The sequence below is a fragment of the Vitis riparia genome, chromosome 19 (assembly GCF_004353265.1).
Source record: "Vitis riparia cultivar Riparia Gloire de Montpellier isolate 1030 chromosome 19, EGFV_Vit.rip_1.0, whole genome shotgun sequence".
Taxonomy (NCBI): domain Eukaryota; kingdom Viridiplantae; phylum Streptophyta; class Magnoliopsida; order Vitales; family Vitaceae; genus Vitis; species Vitis riparia.
In genome coordinates, this window is record NC_048449.1 from 12,041,756 (window position 1) to 12,056,706 (window position 14,951).

The 14,951-nt window shown below is 34.9% G+C and overlaps 2 protein-coding genes across 2 annotated transcripts in view; one reads left to right on the forward strand and one right to left on the reverse strand.

Moving 5' to 3' along the window:
- The window catches only part of LOC117909167 (ankyrin repeat-containing protein ITN1-like), a 90,298-nt gene that overhangs the window by 31,923 nt on the left and 43,424 nt on the right, over nucleotides 1-14,951 (reverse strand). The window lies entirely within an intron of this gene.
- Nucleotides 6,261-8,333, forward strand: LOC117909168 (probable disease resistance protein At5g45440). The gene has a single exon (XM_034823080.1). It carries the CDS (start codon nucleotides 6,828-6,830, stop codon nucleotides 8,130-8,132), a length of 1,305 nt encoding a protein of 434 aa, XP_034678971.1. The 5' UTR covers nucleotides 6,261-6,827; the 3' UTR covers nucleotides 8,133-8,333.

A 14,951-nucleotide genomic window follows, 5' to 3' on the forward strand; every position in this document is an offset into this window, starting at 1 on the left:
AAGAAAATTAGCAACAAGACTATGTAGAGAGGGTTAATTCCCAAATATGACGAACCTTTCGAAGTTATGCAGAAGGAGATAGGTAGCTTACAAATTGAAGTTACTGAACAACCTAAAGGTACACCTCACGATCCATGTGAGCTTCTTAAAGCCTTATCATTTAAACCTAGTCTCAAGAAGGATACAAGCAAGGTGAGTGATTAGAAAGCAATTTGATTGTGAGGTAGAGAAGATATTGGAACATTGAACTACAGGAATGAGCAAGAAAAATTGAAGAATTGATTTTCTAGTTCAGAATGAGATGTGATGCTATGGCAATTTGAAAAGGTAGTCCAAGCCTATCCACGGTCTAAGTTAATAAGGGCATCAACTACATCAGGTTGGAATGGTTTGTTAGCCCCTTGACATGGACCATGCGATCCTAAGGCCTCATGGGGTGACACCTTGGCGTCATGAGTGACAAGTAACAACAACAAGGTGGTACTAGGGTGCAATGCCTTGTGCAAGGAGATGACTTGGTGAGCCATGGGTGCAATGTCATGGTAAGTATAGCACTAAGAGAGACTTGGATGGGCATATCAATGCGGGGCAACGATGCCAACTTAGATGCAATACATAAGGATGTAATGCCTTAAGCATGGGGAGTCATGGGTGCAATGCCATGACTTGTTGTCGCACTAAAAAGAGGGCTTGGGTAAGGCATGGAGTTGCAACAGCAGCAAGGTGGATGCAAGAGCATGTTGCCCTAGCATAAACGCAATCTGGATGTACATGCCAAAAGAGGGCTTATCCTACACACGAGCCATATATATAGATGCATGCAATAGTAGCATGAGGAGTTGGACTTGAAGTGGGACTGCAAATCAAGCATGAGTAGAAGTCTTGATGCCTAACATAATTATAGTCTAAGTAGGACTAGAATTTAAAGTCCAAGTAGGAGTGGTTACTGGCACAAGTTACTAGGAAAATTCCTAGTAGAACTAGTAGCACTTCTAGTTTAACAAGGAGTGGGTGGTGCCACTTTATAAATAGGAAAGGCTGGAGAAAATCTTGAGAGGGATATAGAGAGGGAGATCATGAGGGAAGTTTGAACTCACTGAAGCTATTATGGAAGTTTGGCTAAAGTCTTATATTCTTATTTAGTAAGTTAATAAAATACATGTTGGGGTTGGTGCCCTATAAACCTCATGTATTGCCTTGCATGTTGTTGCCATCTCATAGGGGAAGGTGTAGACTATCTTAGAGAGCTTCTAAACGCCACATAGACATGAAAATTTATGTGGGAATTTTGCGCTTGTGACAGACCTTTAAAAGTTTGTTCAAGGGGAGCCTTCATCTCCCTCCATATATTTAATTATTTGCTTGATTTTTCAACCTTATTAATGCAACACAGGTGAATTTGCCCAAAGGTTTATAAGAATATTCATATCAGTTGTGTTCAACCTGTTAAATTCTACTAGGCTTATGTACCAGTATGTAAATTATAGCTTCTTCCCCAAAGCCCAAATTTTTCTTTGGTTTCATGGTGTCAACATTTCATGAAAGTAAATGATGCATTGAAGACTAAATTTACCTAAAATTGAATATGGTGTGCTAGGACATAGAGATTTATTAAACATAAACTAAACTCTAGGAAAATGTAAGGGTGGCTTGAAACCTAAATTTAAGCAAATAAAGAATCTGATTGATAGTGCTTTTAGAAAACACTTATACTATAGAGAAAAAAAAACATTTTTGAAGAAAAATAAAGCGTTTGACAAAATTTAGAAAATACTTTTAGAAAGTTCAAAATTAAATTATTTGTAATGCTTCTTGGAGAAACACTCTATAGTTTATTCTCCCAAAAATACTATTAGAGAAAACCCTTCCACTAAAAGCACTTAAAATAGAAACTCAAGCAAATCTACTTAAATCTGCCAAAGCACTGCTAAAAAAATCCAAAAAAAAAAAAACAAAAAAGGAAAAACAAGCAGAGTTGTGTATATTCATAAAACTGAGCAGCATAATTTCTTGAAATATTTTATGATTTTATGCATACGTCCATCCTGGGATATTGACCCACGTTGCAACATTGATTGCAAGATATGTCTGTTCTTTCTGGAGTTGGAAGATTTTTTTTCCTTCTTCGTAGCTACTGCCAAATGCTGTCCGAGCAATCACATCCCATGTCAAATTTTCAAGATATGGCCAAACATCCGACTCTCGTGATCCCTCCACCGAAAGCTACAACTCAAATGAATTGTCGGTAACATATTCTATAACAAGTTCAACCATACAATAATAATAAAGTCCAAAAACATCTCTTTCAGTGGTAAAATTATGGAAACGACCCATTGGAGAAAGGGGGAAAAAGACTATACGAGTATGTGAAAAAGAAAGGAAAAGGTAGGACACTAGGCATGTGAGAAACTAGTCACTAGTACTTCATTAAAATGACTGAAATATTTGGGAATTCTGATGTTTATACAGGTTTTTATAGGATTAAAAATGATTTAAAAAAAAATTAGAAGTTTTCTGGATGGAAAGCTGGGTTGGTGATCTTTCTGGAAACTAAGGTGAAATATTCTCATTTAAAAACTGGGCATTGAAAATTACCTTCAACTTTTCTGGATGGAACACTGGGTTGATGATCTTTCTACGTTTGGCCCATTGTTCACCTTCCTGGGCCACTAGACAAGAAACCAGCAACTTGACCAATGGGTGTGAGGGAGTCTTTTGAAAGATATTGGGCTTCAACAAAACATCCCTCATTAGCTCAGGCTTCATAATGTTTACCCTTGGATTTGGTCCCATCCATGTAAAGGAATTTTTACCCAATTTTGATTTCCCAAACATCTTCAAAATATGACAATCACCAATTTTGATTTTTCATACAGTTATGAAGTATGGTAATTTTGAACAACATATGGAAACAACCTATTTCCCGACCTTGAAGGGGACAGAATATTGCTATTTAATAAGTTTTAGTTCTTTTAGCAAGTTCATTTAGTTCTTTTAGGCTATGTTTGATTCCCAGAAAATGCGAGAGAAAGAAAATTATGAGGAAAAATAGAAAGAAAGAAAAAGTTAAGAATATGAATATAATTTCTTTAACTTGTTTGGTTATCCATGGAAAATTCAAGGGAAAACAAAAAAAGAATTAATTTTCTTTTATTTGGTTAACCACAAAAAAAAAAAAAAAAGTCAAAGAAAAATAGAAGGAAAATAAAATCAACAATTTGCTTAGATGGTTATCAATTTATTAAATAATAAAATAAATTAATCCAATAAAAAACTGTTGAAAAGCATGAATTTTTCGATATAAACATTGCTCATAAAAAAGTTTCTGCTATTATTTTTTTTTATTAATAATTATAAGATTTATGTATAAAATTTTCCTCATGCAAAACAAATAAAATATACGAGTAATAACTATTTTTTATTTTCAAGGGAACATTTCAATGGAATTCATTGAATCAATTCGTGCAAAAGTAATATGGACTTTGGTGGGGGGTCCTACATTCTTGATATCTTCACTAATATTGATTTTAAATATGATTGTTTGGTATTTAATTGATTTTGATTCCTCTTGGAGATATGCTTGAATTTGTTTTATATTTGTTATTGGGCTAATCTTGCTTCCCATAAAGGCGCTTTAGCTTGCTATCCAGGTATGCTCCTTCTCATCTTTTTTCGAGAATTCTAGGGACACGTATGCTATTGGTGACTACATCCATGCATGATGTGATTCTTGGGTGTTTAAATATATATTAGATTTGCCCGGATAAGACATATGTTGTGTGATAGATTTCTACACTAACTCTTATGTTTTATGATAGCGCTTGAGAAGTCGTTCAGGTACGCACTTCGATTCTCTCTTATGGTTTGTTTTCTTGTTAGGCACGCAATATTTGAAATCACCTAGCCTACTTAGGTATCCATAATTAACTGATTAATGGCCACACTTCCTTTAACTTTGTTAGTAGAGACCTTTATAGGGCTTAAAGGGGTGCTACCTTTTAAAGGTACCTTCCCAATAAGTAACCTGATCCCCGGACTTAGACTCAGGTTTCTCAAAGACATGCTTTTTTCCAAAACTATGGAGTCACTTTTTAGGGTTTTTCTTTCTTGTTTTATTTTCCCTTTAAAATAAAATAAAATAGGTGGCGACTCCAACTTTTCTAAAATTAATTTTTCACAAACAAAAAAAGCGAGTCTCGCCGATCGAGTGGGGACGCACGTGAAAAATACGGGTCCACAAATTGGCGAAGGATTTTCGGAATCAAAATTTAGAAATAAAATATGTTCATATAATGTAAAAATAAAAAACTACTATATAAAATATAAAATTCAAAATTAAAAAGGATTTTCTAAATCTAAATTTAAAAATTAAATTTGTAAAAATAAAAAGATACAATACAAAATATTTTTTATTTGTAAAAATAAAAAATAGTAACTTTTTATTTTTACATATTTCAATCTTACATTTGGCTAAAACTCACTAAGGAGCTCCTTCAAAATCTCCAAATTTCCCCCTCTGGCAGTAGCATGACTAGCTTTATTTATCATCTCTCACTTAAAAACAGAAGGGATCTCCCCAATTTGCTCCTCTATCTCTCCACCTTTGCCCGTGGAGAACCTTAGGGAGACTACAAAATAAAAAACAAGCCTAAAAACCTCACAATTCTTTCTCCTGGCAGCAGCATAAAGTATCTCAGTGACACCATATTCTCTTTCTCCAAAAACAAGAGGGTCTCTTTAGAACAACTCCTGTCAGAGCTATACTACAAATATATATCAGTATCAAGAACTCTTCTCTCTAACTGGTAATCTTGCACTAGAAAGGATGTTATAATAAACTGCTCAATGTTTTGAATGAGCTAAGATGATATGGAGGCTGCCATTACAGTGCACTGCCCTTTCAATAACCACTCATTTATCTGCAATGAAACATACAGAATTCATACATATATCCTATGATCAATGTAGAGATACATGAGCAAAAAGGATTAGATAAAAATGTAAAAACGGGTATCAAAACTAAGGTAAAAGTAGCTGCAAACTTGATTATCCTTAAGTTGGTTTACACAACTTCTAACAGTAGCCAGCCTCTGAAATTAGCCAACTATACAGAGTGCCACTCCACAACCCCATGATGCTATCTATACAAAATATATCACCTTAAGCACCTAAGGCAATCAAACTGAATTCTATGCTCTGTTCGATAGCCGCAAAAACGTATATAATCAGAGAAATCAAGGAAATAAGAAGTCCAGAATTTGAAATTCAATTTGTAAATTATCGAAAACTCAAGAAACAACAAGCTAGTAACATTTCTAATCAGGAGAGTAGAAACTGATATTTCTAACAATCCAATGTTAAACCTTCCAAAAATTGATGCCACCAATAATGATACAAAACAATAACCTAGCACTTAGAGGAAGCAACAACATACATATATGCAATACACAACTGCAGACCCATTCCCCCAACCAAATTATGAAAAACCATAAGCCAGTAAACAATAGCAAAACATCAAGGGTAAAAATCAAATCAAATCCAAAAAGCAACAAGCCAGGAAAGTTTAGAAAAATTCTAGCGAAATTTAAGAAACGGGAAGGCGAAGAAACCTAGAAACCCAAACAGAGAACCCAAGAGAGAGAGATTACCTTAGGTTCCGAGTTTTCACAGGATGAGGTGGATTGGAGTTCAATTCATACCTGATCTGAAAACATAGATCCGAATACATTCACTGGATTTGAAGAATTCATTTCATCCATGGGACTTGATTTGAAGAACGCACTTCATCCCTAGGAACTCGAGTGCCTGAAAAGGATAGGTTTTCGACATTTGAAGGTGGTCAGGGTGATAGTGGTGGCCGTTGAAAGGGTCGACGACTGTGTAGCCACCGATGAAGAGGAAGTTAGAGGTGAAGCCTCGATGAACAAGAGCCCGATAAAATCCCCCCCCCCCCCCCCCCCCCCCCCCCACTTTTCCCTTCTCTTTTTCTCTTATTTTCCTCGTTATTTTTAAGGAAAATAATAGGGAAAATATTACAATATTTTTTTTAATAGTTTCCTTTATATTTTTTTTCCATCATACTTTTCATGTCATCCAAACTAAAGAAAACCATTTTTCTCTACATTTTTTTTTCCTTTCATTAGCATTTTCTGGGAACCAAACATAACCTTAGTAAATTGTAAACAAACGCAAACGGTAGGGTTTAAATTGATGACTACTTTTATGTGAATAAAATACACACGTCTTCCATTCCCAAACAAAGAAAGGGAAATTGGACAAGTCTCGGGGGAGATTCTACCTTCTCCGCCGAGCTCCACTCTCTCTGCAGTGCGGCCCAAAGTCTAGCAAGTAAGTATGCTGTTTGGGAGAAATGTCTCCCTAAAGATTGCTTACAATCCTACATGCTTTTAATAATCCATTTTGGTGATTAATCTCTCTGTTTTAGGTTGTTCAATTTTGGTCTGGACTTGCAAAGGTGGGATTTTGTTGAATTTGACGATTTTCTGGTGCGGTTCGTCTCTTGCGATGTTTTATTTTGATTAGCCGCATCGGTTCTCTGTGATTGTATACTTTAAAGTACTGTATGCGCTTGAGCCTAAACATTTGATTTTGCCTGCGAAATCTATGGAAGTCCCCTCAAAAGGGAGATTTAGGGGAAAAATAACATTTGATGCTAGAGATGTGGAGATGATCCTCAGAATATCAGATGCATTGATAATCAGGGCCAGTCCGATCATATCTACTCTAATATTGTAGAAAAGGCTGGGAAGCAGATACTAGGGTTGTGCTCGAATTCCTGTGGCTGGGCGTTCAAGGGTTGTTTGAAAATGTCGGAAGATTTTTTAGAGTTTCTGAGGAATAAATTCATTGATGGCTTAGCGGAAGCAGAGGATCAAGGGAGGCAACTGCCTAGGCATCGTCAATTTCAAAGGATTCGGGGCGTTTTGCTTAGAAAGGACATCACCTCATCCACGCCTATCCAAATGATCCAAATGAGGAATACGCTCTACCGGCTCCTCGCTGTGTACACCGACTGCCTCATCTTCTCAGAGAAGCACCCAATCCCAAGCACCAAGTTTCTCTTGCCTTTCTACAATCTCTTCCACTTCTTGTTTCTCAAAAGAACCAAGGAGGTGCTGGTGCGAATCAAGGGAGAGCTTGGTCCGGATCTGTGCATAGAAAACTCCAATGGCTCACCCGATCATGGTCAGGATCAAGAAAGTCAAAGTCATGACCCAGAAAATCAAAGTCAGGGTCCAGAAATTTGGTATCCTTATGCGTCGGAGATACGAGGTTTTGATAGACAATTCTCAAAAATCCGAAAATGGCTTCTGCAATCTGATGAGGGATTCAAGGACATTGCAATTGTTGGGATTGGAGGTTCAGGCAAGACAGCTCTTGCCCGACAACTTTTTTATGACGAACAGATTCAGGGTGCCTTTTTCCCCACACTTTGGATCAGCTTATCAGGAAAGATTGATGCAGGCATAGACTTCAAGCAAGTTGTGGAAGACATGTTAGTGGACTTGACTACTGAGCATGGACATGAAAAGTTAAGGAGTTGTAGCACTGAGGAGCTGTTGTCCTCCCTTGGCTGTCAGTTGTTGGGTAAAAAGTACTTGATTGTGCTTGATGGCATATGGGATGAAACCAGAGATTGGTATTTCAGGCTAGGCCAGGCATTGAACTGGCCTGATAAGGACTGCAATATCCAATTTGGTAGAGACCAGAAAAGAAATGGGAATGCAGTTATCATTACTACTAGACTTGAGGAAGTGGCAAAAGGGATGGTGGGTGATAAGTATCTGCATAGCATAGAAGGCATTGGTGAGGATGAGATTTGGTCCATGTTCAATGATGCAGTTGATAAAAGCAAATTGAATCCTCAACAGAATGATAAATTGAAGAAATTGCAAAACGAAATTGTGAAACAGTGTGATGGCTTCCCTCTAGGTGTGAAGACATTAGCTGAGATCATTCCAGGTGCATTGGCTAAGGATCATTCCAGTGTCGATGCAGAACCAGAGAGGGCACACATTGACTCAGATCATTACAGTGCCACACAGAACCATAGAGGGGACACATTGACTGAGATAATTCCAATGGAGGTCCAGATTGATGGAGGGGGGTAATTTTCTTAGCTTTCCAACTGTTCTTGCTTTTTATCTATATTCACGGCTTCACATTTAACTTTGCATCAAATGCCATCAGACGTGGAGGTTGGTTTTGTAGTTAAATTTGATGCAAGTATGAATCAATGCCATCAAAGGTCATTTATTTGCTTATTTGTCCATCAGGTTTATTGATATTGGAAGTTCTTTAAATTATTGTTCTGGGTGTGTTATAAATATGCCTTTCTTCGCCATGATCAGCTAGCTATGAGTAGCATTAGTTATATGATGGGATTCATATCAATGATCAGCTAGCTATGTGGTACAATTGTGTTGAAAGAGATCCCTCAGGCTTCACTGTCCAACATGCAAGGTTTGTCCAAAAACCCTGAGACATCCATTAGCTTCTAAGGTTGCTGGTAGGTTGGGCAGCAAGCAATCTTGGGCCAAGAAGAGAAGGGAGCCCAATAACATAATGGCTTTCATCCATTGGCTTGCAAGCTTGCGCCCAGAAGAGAAGGGAGCCCAATTTCATTTCGTTGAGTTCAACAACTCATAAACCGGTCACACGGTTCACTTCCGCCAACCGGACCGGCAAACTGGAGATTCTTACCGAAATATTGACTATGAATGGCCCATGACCATGATGCAGGATGAATATTTATGGTCAATTTTTTTATATCTACCGCACAGCTTTCTCCAATACCCCAGTGACAAGTCACCAAAAGAAATAATATATATATATATATATATATATATATGTATATTATAAAAAATAATTTATCAAGATAGATACAAATGATTTAAAATTTGGATTACAAGATAAAATTAATTGGTGAAATAAAATATTACCTTAAAAAAAATATTTATTTGGATCAACTATTATAAAATTTTAGTATGAACAATATATAAAAAATAAATACTTTATTATGATCATTAATTTTTTAGTTAATTTGATGCATATGACAACTAATAGGAAAAAAAATAGAATCTTTAAAAATATGTTTATATATAAAAAAATTAAAATAATAAATGTATAAATAAATTAAACTGAATTCTAGGTGATTTTTCTTTTAATTTAATTAATGTGATAAATATGTAATCTACTTTATCACATTAATAATAGATTCATGACTTGGAAAAAAAATATAAATTACTTGAAAAATAAGTTATACCATAAATGTAAAAGAATTGGAATAAGATGTTATCAAATAGATACGTGGGTTGATTTATAATAAGATGTTATCCAATACAATTTTAAATAACGTTATTACAAAAGTAAATATGATAGAGTAATAGATACCGGTCTATCTATCTTTTAGAATACTATTATTGTTGGTTCTAGTCCACTCATTTCATTTAAGAGACTAAATTGGAATTATTTTCATTTTATTTCTTCAATTATTGATAAGGACCAAGAAATTAAGTTTCATTCAAATTAAATATTTTGGCTATCGGTTTTAACTTAAATGACAAGTAAAAGGCAATGGAAACTAGAATGAATAGTGCGGTAGCAATAAATGCGAGAATATTAAATCATGTTGCCAACTATTCATTTTTAACAAGTTATAATTGATTCGTATGCAAACGATAGTTTTTTCTAAGCTTAAAAAATAACATGTTATGGAGCAAAAACATACAAATTACTCAACTTTATCCTATAGTTAAGCCATGTCTTTCTTGAGAATAATTGTGAAAACTGTTGAGAAATTATGTAGAAATAGAGTAAGAAATATTGGATTAGTATTTCAAAGGTATCGAAATGCAGAGGGGATTTTGATATTGGTTTTGATATTGGGATGATGCTAGATATATTTCAACATTCAAGAGGCTTTGTTGAATTTATTTTGATATGCAATTTTTTTGTGTCAATTTATGCTAAGGAGTTAAGGAAGTGGATGCTAACTATTTTGATACTTGGGCTTTGTTTCTAAATAGGATCAATGACTCGCTAAATTGACAAAGGCTAATAGCTATTGAGTTGGAGGAGTTTGTCAATTCAATATAATATGCAGATTTCGATACCTGTTTGTTAAAGGGATTAACATGATGAATGTTTATTGATTTTTATTGATATGGTGATTAATATTGGCGGCTTAAGAGATATCTAGTTGTTGTGTTAAAGTTTGTTGAATTTTTTAATACTTAGTGCTGAACCAAAAGTGGTCTTAATAACCCCATTAATTTATTTATTTCTAAGTTTTATTTTCTTAACAATTTCGATATATTTTCCCAATAAAGCCACCTTTGTAAGCTTGAGCAATCTTGAATCTCTAGTCAAGATTTTTTCACGCAAAATTGATTTGGAAGTCTTCTAAAACCAAACCTTTGGAGATTTATTCCTACAAATACCTCTTTATAACCCCTTAAGGGTTAGAGATTGTTTTAGAGATTAGTGAGAGATCTTACATTCTTTAGAAAGAGTCTCTTAGAGAAAAAGCCTAACAAGCCACACCATTCCCGATCTCTCATTCAAGGATTCAATATTTGAATCTTGGTTTGAAAACCTATATCCCTTTAGCAAGGTTGAAATGTATTCACTAGAGTGATAGGAGGTTGCTATCTTGCAGACATGGATCAAGTTTTAAGTATTGAAGAGTAAGTCTTTAGGGTAAAGTGGCTAAGTAAATCTATGTAACTTGATATCATATAATGGATTTAGATTAGCGATCATTGACTTCATGGTTTTTTATCTCCATAGTTAGTGTGGGGGTTTTCCATGTAAAAAAATCTCTTGTACCTCATTGCTTATTACTTGATATCTTGTTTGAATTTCCTATAATAGAAAGATTGATATACCTCAATATCTCGTAGGATAAAAATTGAGTGTAACATATAAATCTTTGGTTAATTTTTTAATACATCCATTCAGCCCTCCTCCCCTAGGTGTTACCCACTAGACTTAGAGGTTTTTTCAAACCATAAGTTGGTTCACCCTGAGCTATTGGTTTATGTTGTTGACCATCGTTAGTTGATTCATTTTGTTCGATTGAACTTGTTAGTCAATTAATATATATATATATATATATATATATATAGATATTGCTTTCTCATACCCAACTTTGGTTTCTTGTGATTCTTCCACCTAAAACCCACCAATTATTTTACATCATAAACCAGAGCTTCACCACTTGTTTTGTATTCTAACCTTAACAATTCATCTTCTTTAAAAGTAACATCTTTACTGATTATTGCCTTCCTCAAATTTAGATGCTATAGCTTATACCCCTTCACTTTAGTAGGATATCCAAGAAATAAACATTTTTTTTTTTTGCTCTTGGTTACAACTTTTTATCATTTACATGTGCATATGTTGTTGGCCCAAACACTATAAGGTGTTGGTAACTTCCTGGTTTACCTGTCCATATTTCTTAAGGCTTTTTGAACTTTATGAAACTCAAAGGGCATTTGTTAATCAAGTGACACGTTGTATGGATAGCTTTTGCCTATAACTTTGTAGGTTATCTTATATTTATCAACATGCATCTTACTCTTTCAAGAATAGTATGATTCATCCTTTTAGCCAAGCCATTTTGCTGAGATGTACTCTTCACTGTTCTTGTTGGGATTAAGCCCCTAAAGGAAAGACATGATGTAACAAAGTTAGACTTAACTGTCCTCTTGCCATTCCTTTGGTGTATTGACATTGATTTGAGCATTTAACTCATCTCTTACATTATTATATGACTTGGGTGCATTAGGAGTTGCATACAAGATACAAGTCATGAGTTCCTCATAAGTACATAAGTTGTCCACAACTGGTTAATGGATTTGGTCAATCCAATAAATATTGTAGTGCACCATCTCTTAATTGAACGGATGACTTATCTTAGCCATCGAGATGAGTTTCCCATGATGAGTGCACTAGTTTATGTGATGCACATTGGACTGGACCTATGGTGAATCATGATGTAAGGCTATCAAATGTCATGATTCACCAAGCTATTATGTTGCATGGATTCTCAACCTAGAGAGGATATTGAGCCTATGCTGAAATCAACAAAAGGCTTTGACTATGGGACAGACCCTAAAGTGGTCATATATCCTTATGGATTAGGTCACTATTAATGGAGGCTAGTAACAATAGGTATTCTTAATAGAGGCACCATGATATCTCATGGGATTGAGACAATGTGTCCCCTTGGGTGATCCAAAGGACATGTGATCATGAAAGTTGTGGCCACAACAATTCCTTTAGTGGAATTTGACTTATGCTCCTTAGAGTTAGAGCTAGAGCATGTCAGTTAATCATATAATAAGTGGGATCTATAACTCAAGGATTGGAGAGGTAATCTTGATCGGTGATAGCACTACCTTGTTAGATTATGAACACCAGTTCATGGGGAGTTTATATGCAATGGATAGTAGGATGTCGTGGGCCTGAACTTTGTCTTATTGTTATGTACATATGGTATTGGAGTGTAGTTGATTCTCTTTAATGGAATGTTGAATCAACCTTAAATTTGGATTTTGATAGAGCAAATACACCTATGGTCCTAGTGGTTCTCACTTTGAGCTTATATACTATGTGACACCTTTTATAAGGGTTGGATTGACTCTAGGTTGATTCTTGTGCATAAGAGCATCTTGGTAAGTACGCAAGGTTGCATAGGGGATAATGAACAAGGTATTTGGTTTGGGCTAATCGATCCATTAGATGACCCTATGTAGTTAATTAATCAATTAGGAGACATTTTAGGCTAGACCAAGTGACCCAAGCCTTGATGGGCTTAAGTCATTTAAGCATAATCGACAACCCTATAAATACCCCTTTATGGGTTAGCGTTTCCTAATGACTTTTAATGAGAGTTGTTTTCCACCTCTAGAGAAAGAGAGAGAGAGAAAGTCATAGCTTCCTCCCTTTTGTTGCCCACACTTTAGAGTGCCAAGATTGTGGTTCAAGTCATCGGGTGGAGGATCTTGGGTGTACGAGACCTCCTTAGACAAGAGGTTACAACACTTGGACAAGCATAGGGCACGTGCACAAGACACGCATAGGCCACGTGCATAGGAATTGCACGAGACATGCCCATAGGCAATAGCATGAGGAGAGAGACTCTCTAGTTTTTCCAAGTATGTTCTTCATCTGATGGATTTTGATCTGGGAACATCTAAATCACTTGTATGAGTTTCAAATCTCTAGATCTATAGTTATTAATGGTTTTCGTTGCTAATTTATTCCACTACGATAGATTTACAAATGCCTAGGGATAGATGCATGCACCCTATGAGATCCAAGGTATAGGAACAAAGTATTAATCTAGGGTTCCCAAGTGATGATAATAGTAAGATATCAAGATTGAACCTAGCACTAATTAAACATTTGGTATTTAGACCTAGGTCATATTAATCTAAATAGGATCCAAAGATTGGTAAAGTCTAGACTCTTGATTCCAAAAGATCTTCTAGTTTACGAATCCTATTAGATGATAAAATGATCAAGAGGACTAGAGGTAAGGAATATTTGGAGTTAGTGCATACTAACATTGTATGGAACTTTTAGTGTCTATGCATGGGGAGGGTATGGGTATTTCATCACTTTTAGTAATGATTACTTTAGGTTTGGATATGTACATAGGAAATCTAATGCATTGGATACATTCATTGAATTTAAGGCGAGATCAAATAACCTATTGGGTATACATACCTAGTCATTTCAATTATTTCAAGTTGATATGTCTTGTAAGTTTGATTCTTTTTGTTAGAGCATAAGATTATTTTCTAGTTATGTTCATCAAGGTCTCTATTAAAAAATGAATAAGTGGAAAGAAGATATCAAACTTGGATGGACATAGTAAGATTGTGGATAGGTTTCTCATATTTTCTCAAATTCTTTTGGGGATATGTCTTATAGATTGTGTAATTACCTTTTTTTTTTTTTTTTTTTCTTCTTAAGAGGTGTATTAGTTTATAGGATATCTAAGAGGATTTTTGGGTTATCACCTTTATAGTCAAAATCATCAAAAGATATTTGTTAACATAAATGTCCCATATTTCATGAAGATTATATGATAAAGAAGAAGGCATAGAGTGATATAGATTGGAGGATATATTAGAAGATAGTCCCACATTGCATAGGGTATTTGGTCTCATTGCTCTTTTAGAAACTATAAGATTAATAATCTCTTTGATAGCTCAAAATAGTTGAAAATTTTCAAATGGATGTGAAATCCAATTTTTTGAATTGACATCTTGAAGAAGAAGTGTATGTAGAACAAACCATAGTTGTTATATATATATATATATATATATGGGCATGAGAATAAAGTTCCAAAATTGAAAATAGCCTTGTATGGAATAAAACAAACACTAAGAGCATGAAATAATAGAATTGACCAATATTTTCACGATAATAATTTTGTTTGATACCTTTATGAACATGCTCTCTGCAAAAAAGTGAATGAAAAAAGTGATATATTACTTGTTTGTTTGGATGTGAGTTGTTTGATCTTTATTGGAACTAATCCAATCATGTTTAGTGAGTTCAAAGAAGTAATAGGATAAAAGTTTGAGATGATTGGATTAGTCTCATATCATACTCTCTTGGCATAGACTTGAAGCAAATTGAAAAGAGTACTCTTTATTTCTCAAGAAGACCATGCAAAATAAATTTTTAGAAAGTTTAACTTGAATGTGTAATATGGTAAACACAATAATATAATGCAAAGCTAAATTATCAAAGACATGTAGAAGGAGAAAAAGTGGATTCAACATAACATAAAATCTTAGTTGGAACCATACACTATTTGACTCATACAAGTTCAAACATTCTCTTTGGAGTTGGATTTGTCCATCATTATATGGAAGCACTAATGATTATTTACACTAAGACCTCCTAGT